This window comes from Periplaneta americana, chromosome 17 (assembly GCF_040183065.1).
Source record: "Periplaneta americana isolate PAMFEO1 chromosome 17, P.americana_PAMFEO1_priV1, whole genome shotgun sequence".
In the NCBI taxonomy this organism is placed as follows: Eukaryota; Metazoa; Arthropoda; class Insecta; order Blattodea; family Blattidae; genus Periplaneta; species Periplaneta americana.
The window spans coordinates 14,184,019-14,193,478 of record NC_091133.1 but is presented as its reverse complement, the minus strand read 5'-3'; the positions used below and the strand labels follow the sequence as shown (position 1 = coordinate 14,193,478).

The window sequence follows — 9,460 nt, the reverse complement described above, 5'->3', positions numbered from 1 at the left end:
GTGAATCATTTCATGCAAAGTTGAACCATTTATTCTATACAACTCATCCTAACACTTTTCAAAATACAGAGGCATTAAAAATCCAGATTGACACATACATCGATATTAGGAGTCCAGCAAGAGAGACGAGAAATGTCATACTGATAAAGGGGGAATTTATACGAAAGAAGATGAACGACAAAATTTCAAATTCAATCAGTAGACCTGACTACACAAAGGCACTGTCTTAAAAATTTCTGCCGAAGACACGAGAGTATTAGTAGGCTAATAGTGATTGTGCATCTTCTTACGTACATTTTTAACCATACCTTACGGTAGTCATAAGCCTACATAAAATGGAAAGGAAAATGTTTCATGCTCTGAGACTCAACTAGTACAACCCTTCTTTCCACTCGGGATTTAACTATTAGGCCTACTGCTTACTCCACATTTCGGGACCTAAGTAGTAAACAATTCTGACCCAACTAGTAAAACCCCAATAATTTTCTGTCGCTAAATTTTACATTTCTATCATAAACTTCAAATGAAAACACAAAAAGTTTTGTTAGTTCTTTGTGAATAATGTGTATTTTCTTTCGGTGCTTCTCGACCATCTTCTTTTTTTTTTCAATACGCCCTTTCACCATTCATCACGCTGTCATTCCCCCTGTCATTCAGAAATAATTCATATATTAAAATTGAAAACACTTTATTTCATCTATTAAAGCAAATACATGTATCTCATTTATTTGTATTTATAGTCCTCATTTCCCCCTAAAAGCATGAAAATTCCCCATCCTGGTTTAAATTATATGAGTGCGCCGTGCATTTTAAATTCCCTATACATTTCAGAGCGCCACATTTTGAAGAAGATTGGAAAACACTGGTATATAGTATAGTGTATTGATTCTAGTTTATTAATTTGCCATTGCTTTCAAGGACAACCCTTAAATGTGGGTTCCGTAGGAAGTGGTAAGCCATTCTGTTACTCGCAGTGCTCATGGAAGTCCTCCAGTTTGAGACCCGTCTTCTTGAGAGCGGCTTTAGAGGCTTTCAGACTGTCTTCCGATGGGGGATACAGCCTGTACGCGATCCATACTATAGCTATGAAACAAAATAATAATTATTATTATAGTCTAATATGAACAATATTAAACGCAACAGCAATAACTTGAGCTGGTGCCAGGAAATGGAAAGGAGTATAGCAATGGCAAAGGCAGATTTTAATATAAAAAGTGGCATATTCTGCGGACTTCCGGAAAAAGAATTAAGGAAGGGACTAGTGAATTGCTTTGTGTAGATTGTGGTATTGTATGGGGGCAGAAACATGGACATTACGGCCAAGAGAAGAGAAGCGACTAGAAGCGTTTGCAAAGTGGATATGGAGAAGAATTAAGTGTGTGAAATGGACAGACAGAATAAGAAATGAAGCTGTGTTGGAAAGAGTGGGTGAAGATAGAATGATGATGAAATTGGTAGAGAGGAGAGAAAATAATTGGTTGGGTTACTGACTGAGAAGAAACTGTCTAACTGGAATGAATGGTCAACTCGAGGAAAGTTTGGGGCAGAAGAAGATGTCAGATGATAGATGACATTAAGATATATGGATCATATATGGAGACCAAGAAAAAGATAGAATATAGGAAAAAATGGAGGAAGCTAGGTTTTCAGTGAAAGATCTGCTCTTGGGCAGAACACTGAATGAATGAATCTTACATTTCCACAAAATTAATAAGAGAGTATTAATAATAATAATAATAATAATAATAATAATAATAATAATAATAATAATAATATATTCAACTTTCTTAACAAGAAGTAGCCTATAAATATACAATTTTCATACTTGGAACTCGTCACATGATATATTTTACTGTATACCCTGCAGTAACTAAAATACAGCAATATAAAAAAGAATAATAAATCTATCATGTTGCAACAGATATTTGAACTCGTAAAAAGAATCGCTACACTAACTACGACTTCCTTTTATTGTTAACAGAGCTGATTTATATATTTCACTTTGGTTATCTTAGTTTTATGAATATTCTGTGTATTAATATTTTCAAAATTATACAGGTTAGATTTTTAAGTATGATTATTAAGTGTCATAAGTATGATTATTAAGTGTCAAGTCATACCTTAATACCTTAAAATTACTTTCCAAGACCTTTCATCTTTCGCAGCCGTTCAAATCAATTACAGGTAAAAAAAAAAACGTTTTTATATGTAAGCCTATTGCTTCTTAAAAGAAAAGTATGAACACTTCAATCTGCTTACATAATGGTGAGTACCATTTGATTATTTCTAATAAGTACTTAAGATAAATAAAGTAAGTAGGCCTACCTGCACAAGTAAAGTAAGTTTTTAAAACAACGATCAACGTCGTCATAACCATCATCGTCATCATGGCATACACAAGAGTTTACTTCGCCCACAAGTTAATCATCTATCTAAAGTACTTACGCTCATTCTTCAGTGCTGTCGGACATCCACCAGCAATAACGTATCCTTTGTCTTCGTCCCAAGCTAGGATGTGGTAAATTCCCGAATACCCGCTCAACTCGGTTGCTGCAAACAGACAAGTCAGTGGACGCTGGATAAGGAACACACCATAGTAACAGTTTTCGTATTTCTCAAATTAGAGGGTGATTTACGAAGTATGATCCACGCTTAGGGTAAAATTCTATAGGGCATTTTAAGCAAAAAAAGCCATATGGCCGTAGGTTCGAAGATGAATTACGGCTTTTCAAATCCTAAGACAGTAGAAGCGGTTGAGCAGAATTAAAGATCGTGAGTTAAACAGAAATCAAGCATACCTGAGTCCGATAACAGATTCCAAAATATTTCTTTTCTACTTCAACGTATTTGACCGCACAGATGTGAATAGCGCACGCAGAATTTCATAACTCGGCACGGCTTGTGAACGCGGCTGCATTCACAACATGTGCAAGTGATCGTTCTCTTGTTTGTACGAGGGTAGTTCCGAAAATAATAGTAGGCTATATCTTCGGAAGTAATGTCACTGCGTGTCATGTGACTGCAAGCGTCCGGAACGCACATGCACAGGAGTAGACTGTAACAAGAGATTTCTGAAGAGTTTATGGTGACACCATTAAGCTTGTGTGACTATGAATGAGAGACGTGCGTTACAGAACAGGACGAAAGAGGAGGTTAGGGCGGTTGTCCGCTATGAATGGCCACTTGGCACGGGTGGTACGAAAATCCATATGCGTCTTTTTTATGTGTTTAGTCCGGACGTGATGTAGGAGCAAATGGTTCGACGATGGTGTCAGCAGTTCTGTGATAGGCGTGAGTGTGGCAAACGAACAACTGCCTAGACGTCCAGAGACATCGACTACAGAGATGAACGTCGTACACAAATGCGTTAACAGCGCGTTCCACTTCGTCGTTGCTGCTGTAATGATGTCCAGACAGCTCCCCCTTTAAGGCTGAGAACAAGTGGAAATCAAGGAGCGAGGGAAGATCCATGCGAACCTCTTCAGAACAGTTGCTGTTGCTGACGCCGTGTGCGGTCTTGCAATGTCATGAAGAAGCATAATACCCGACGACAGAAATTCCGGCCTCTTTCGTAGAATAGTAGCTTTCAACCTGCTCATTGTATCGTTGGAAATTCACCCTCTCTTCACGAAGGAAATCTAACAAAAGAACTCTGTTTGCTCACAAAAGACAATCAATTTTCGTTCCGCATTGTTACGGGGACGAGAGTTAGGTCCATCACCATAATCCGGAGACAAAATGTGCCTTCATGTAATGGAAACATATAATATCCCAGGTCAAGAAGAGGTTCAAAATGACCCCGTCTGCCGGCAAGGTCATGTTGACTGTCTCTTGGGACGCAAAGTGAGTTCTTTTGCTAGACTTCCTTCGTGAAAGGACGGTGACTGTCCAACGATACAATGAGCCAGTTGAAAGCTATATTCGACGAAAGAGACCGGAACTGTTGTTGTCGAGTATTGTGCTTCTTCATGACAACGCAAGAACCCACAAGGCGGCAGCAACAGCAACTCTTCTGGAGAGGTTCCGTTTGCAAAGCATGGATCATCCCCTCTACAGACCTGAATTCGCGCCCAGTGACTATGACTTGTACTCAGCTTTGAAGGGGGACCTGTCTGGACACCATACAGCAGCGACGACGAAGTGAAACGCGATGTTACCGCATTTCTGTTCAACGTTCATTGTAGTCGATGTCCCTGGACGTCCAGGCCCCTGTTCGTCTGTTTCACTGTCACGTCCATCACAGAACTGCTAACACCATCGCCGAACCATTTGCTCCGACATCACGTCCAGACCACACACCTCAAAAAGCCGCATATGGATTGTCGTACCACTCGTGTCATGTGGCCATTCATAGCGGACAACCGCCCTAAGCTCCTCTTTCGTCCAGTTCTGTAACGCACGTCTCTCAGCCATTGTGACGCAAACTCTAATAGTGTGGGCATACACTCCGCAGAAGTCCCTTGCTTCAGTCTACTCCTGTGCATGTGCGGTCCGGAAGGTGCGATCACATGACACTCAGTGACACACGAATGTCCTTGAACTGCAAACGATACAATTTCCTCTTGCGTATATTACTTCCGAAGATACAAATATCCACACCTGTGGAGTAACGGTTAGCGCGTCTAGCCGCGGAACCAGGTGGCCCGGGTTCGATTCCCGGTCGGAGCAAGTTACCTGGGTGAGGTTTTTTTCCGGGAATTTCTCTCAACCCAATATGAGCAAATGCTGGGTAACTTTCGGTGTTGGACCTCGGACTCATTTCACCGGTATTATCACCTTCATCTCATTCAGACGCTAAATAACCTAAGCTGTTGATAAAGCGTCGTAAAATAACCCACTAAAATAAAAAATGAAAAAGATACAAATACGCGAAACATATTTTCGGAACTACTCTCGTACTTTCGTACTTTCGTCTAATATACAAGGTAAACTGCTGTGTACAAGAAAATAAGGGGCTGAACCATCCTGTTGATAATACATACATTGCTTGGTCTATAAAGAGACATCTTACAATGTAAGATTGCGAAATGCTGATGTTCAGCCTACTCACAGCCGCGTCTATGTTTCAAGTGCTAGAACGCATGAATGGAAGATCATTCCATCCATGCGGCCCGGATTCGAACCTCTCCCAGGCTTATATGAAATTTGTGATGAACAAAGTAGACAGTGAAGAAATTTATTCTCGGGGTACTCCCGTTTTCCTTTATCATTCTACCAAAACTCTCCAACTCCCTGTCATTTAATCTATCATCTTGGGGATAGTATGGGTTTCCGATGCTCATACACGAAGTTCTTGGAGTTCCGGGCTAATCAGGTAATCGTATGCGGATGGCACCTGTCTCTATGAGGGGTTGAGACAGGATGGTCCACCTGTCAGCGTCGGATGGTAAGGGAGAGCTTGAGGTTCCGGGACCCAGACTCTTAACAGACTAGACTATTCGTCAATGGAAAGGAACCTGCTTCTTGTCAGGGGGCTGAGGCAGGATGGCCTACCTGCCAGCGTCGGATTTACGAATGTCACCTAGATCTCCTGTCGGACTTAGCCCAGTAATTTGAACACAGAATAAAGTCCTGTTGAAACAAATTCCGTGGTTACGAACTCAGAATAGTGAATTATTCGAAGGATATCTTCCGAATAAATTATGTCATGTTTTCGGTCGATTTAAAACTGTTATCCACAAAATAAGTATTTATAAATTGGCAGGAGCATTAGGTATAAGTCTTTCTGATAGTAAAGATAAATTACTGTATATTGCATTTTTGAGAACGCGGAAACAAAAGAGAATAGCTAAGGAAGAGACCTCATCTATCAAAGGAGTGTAACTATGGAGACTTTCTTGTGAGATTCAGACTGAAAAGGACACTGCTTTAAGCGTGTCGAAATTAATCTCCAACTCACGAAAGACAATAAAAATAATTCAGATTGTCATCATTCTACAGAAATTGTAGTTTTCTATATAATTGAAATTAAATTTGAAGAACATTCATTAGGCATTATTGTAATATAATATTATCAGTATTAGACCTACGTTTAGTATTTCTGTAGGTAATTGTCTGGCCATTAAATAATGTAACTGTAGACTTCTAACCGTTTAGTTAGAAGATCACATTGTTTTTTTGCCCCCCCCCCCTGCAACAGGTAGAAAGAAGAGTTTCGTAAAATCACAGCTTTCATTGTGGGCACTAGATATAGTGAACATCGCGTACATAGCGTATCGTTCTGTGTGGCCTCAGCATTAAGTTATGTTCTATATTATAGTTTTGATTTTCAATTACTTTCAATTTACTCGTTTGTCTTTAATAAATTTTGCAGACAATGTACCGGTCGTGACAGTAAGTTCAGAATTATTTTAACAATTACTAATAGACTATTGTGAACTCACTTTATAAACAAAACACCGTCTACAAATACAACACGGTACTGGATTTATGCTACAGTTTGCTCTTCCACGAATAGTTATTTCAACATTATTTTATTTCGCGATTATACAACTAAGTCATAGACAATCATCGCATATAAAGGCCGCACAATGGGCCAAGAGCGTGCCTAAATGTAAGGACTCGTCCGTCCCGGGTCCAGGCCAGTCAGCTAGGCCTAATTCTCGACTGCTGATGTCACCAGATTCAGCCTATCCTAACCCTCCCTCCGTACTTGATATCATAACGGAAGCACATTTCTCTTAGTACAGGCCCCACTGTTTGTATTAAGACGCAAAAAGTTACAAGTCTGGTTTCACAATACGACATAAGGATTTTTATAAATAAATAAAAAACTAATGATTATTGTAGGTATCCACGTTCGTATGACATTTTCAGCTCAAAATGACCTATATAATGATTCCAAAGCGTGGGTAATATTTTGAGAATCGCATTATATGCAATACATAAGTTTACGAAATTAAATTTTTGTTTTGCGGCACAGGATTAAACAAGTCTCTAAACAAAATTTTGGTGTGCTGAATTGAAATCTGGTTACACTACTTTTTCGTATCACGTATGGGACATTTGTCACGAGGATAATATGTAATATATAGTAGATTTAAATTTTTTGGTTCACTTTAAAATGCGCAAATCACTGCAAAACATTGTAAAATCTCAACTGTAGATACTGGTGCAACAATATGAAATTAATCACAAAATTCCAAACATACCTTAGGAAAATTATTTTTTCTTTCTCTTCCTAATGAAGGCTTATATCTTATTAAACACCATCAGTACTTGGCCATAATGGAGACATCCCACCGTGCCTGGTATAGATCAAAGAACCCCGTTGTGCCACTAGCTTAGATTTTCTGCGCAATTTTCATCATGATTTATGTGAAGCAAAATTTTTGTCCTGATCTAATTTGATTTTAAAGTAGGACAGATATTAACTCTTTATGAATGGCTTAGTGTTTGATTTCTGCTGCTTTATGACTTAACACCTATATACGTAACAAAAATTGCTTGGATTGTTCACACAGCATCTATTTATAGCACTTCAACTAGCCTTCTTTTCCATATATAAAATTCACAACACAATACACGTTCAAAACAGAGCCATGACACGAGATTTAAGTTGTAGTCTACTGGGGATGGGGAAAAAAGGTTCCTGCTGTTATACTGTAGGAAAGGATTTATTGTTATCGACTCTTCAGTATTTTTATTACCGGTACTTAATATATGGAAACACTAGGACCGGATATGGATGTGAGGTAGTTTCACGAGAAGAACCTACCCTCAATTAAAGAAATACAATTGAAAACAGAGATAGAGAGTGGTAAAACCTGCTACCAAATGATGGGACAAGTTTACACAATTTAATACACCATGTTACAAATCGGACGCGCAGCGATTCTAATACTAGAATGTCGAACTCTCAATTATGTTGTGCAAATCTAGTCTTTCAGGTGAAGCTCCCTGTAAAGCAGATTTGAATAATTTCAAGGGAAAAATTGTTCCGGGGCCGGGTATCGATCCCGGGACCTCTGGTTGAACGTACCAGCGCTCTACCACTGAGCTACCCGGGAACGTAGCTCAGTGGTAGAGCGCTGGTACGTTCAACCAGAGGTCCCGGGATCGATACCCGGCCCCGGAACAATTTTTCCCTTGAAATTATTCAAATCTGCTTTACAGGGAGCTTTACCTGAAAGACTAGATTTGCATAATATATACGTTACTCTGTACGTTAACAGAAAACCACAATTCCAAGTCACACAGAGATTGTGTGCACTCGTTGTGGGTCTCTGGCGTTTCGTCAGCCCACGCGAATTGTGTGGATATAAAGGGAAAAGTTGAGGCGGTGTCGGGTGGAGTTCCCGGGTAGCTCAGTGGTAGAGCGCTGGTACGTTCAACCAGAGGTCCCGGGATCGATACCCGGCCCCGGGACAATTTTTCCCTTGAAATTATTCGAATCTCAATTATGTGTTAAATACAGAATTGTGCATATCTATATTATACACAAAATCTAGTATTAATTTGGAAATGACAGCATTTCATTTTACCTGGGTATGATATAAAATATTCCGTGCCGCAAATTCGTCGCATTTTAGAGATATATCTACGTATCAATAATTCCTCGTCGTGATATTCGTAAGTAATGTAAATTAACAAGAATAGCCTATATAAAAATATGACGTCTACAGCTCTACCAACTGCAGAAAATTTGTTAACTTACGGCTATTTAAGAACGTCATCTTTATATTGCGATCTTCATCGAGCTGCACTGAAGCGTTGGAGATGAGAATCTCACCGTTCCTGCAAACAAATGAACCTCAATTGAATAACTTCACCCAGTATTTGATCATATTTCGAGCGAAATAATTCAAAGTGGTGGAAAAGGGGAGCCATAACGAGACAAGAATGTGTGCTTTAACTTCTAGTGTGTAATTTGATTCCACAATTCTTAAGGATTACCGACAATTTTATTCTCAAAATTTAAGGCACACGTAACCTCACATAGAACTTCAATGCTTTCGTTGAACTGACGTCCTATAAAACTTCAGTATTATAAATTTCTTTATTTTGGAGGTGCTATGCCAACAAAATTCTTCAGTGAAGAATTTCTCATTGCCCCTCTATTATAAAACATAGGTATTTTATTTTATTAACACTATTTATCGTTTTAAGATAGTACATTGAGATCAAGTGTAACGTACCAATAAAATTGATTTGAGAACCGCAGGAATGTATAGTGAGCAGAGTTGCCAAATGTGGCTACTTGTCGCCATTCTGGCGCCTTTTATGTTCCTTATGACGACAAAAATTTCCATTCGGCGACCTGGCTACTTTTCTGGCATCTTTAATGTTAAAATTATGAAACAAATTTATTTATTTTATTTTCACAAGACTGTGATCTCTTATAGGCCTACGTAATATTCTTCAGAACGCAAACATTCGTCAGTTATTGCAGTCCCGTTAATTTTCAAAAGTTGGTAGAGTAACTTTCAAGGTTCGTAGAAAACTTCCCAGGCTCTGGCAG

At 39.1% G+C, this 9,460-nt stretch overlaps 1 protein-coding gene across 1 annotated transcript in view; it reads right to left on the bottom strand.

Moving 5' to 3' along the window:
* Positions 1-671: 671 nt before the first annotated feature.
* Positions 672-9,460, bottom strand: part of LOC138693468 (uncharacterized) — a 63,853-nt gene continuing 55,064 nt past the window's right edge. Inside the window, exons 3-5 of the mRNA XM_069817449.1 lie at positions 8,657-8,736; positions 2,446-2,550; positions 672-1,083 (exon numbers count right to left, since the gene is read on the bottom strand). Of these exons, the coding sequence (XP_069673550.1) occupies positions 965-1,083; positions 2,446-2,550; positions 8,657-8,736 (304 nt within the window). The 3' untranslated portion in view covers positions 672-964. The remainder of the gene's footprint in view (positions 1,084-2,445; positions 2,551-8,656; positions 8,737-9,460) is intronic.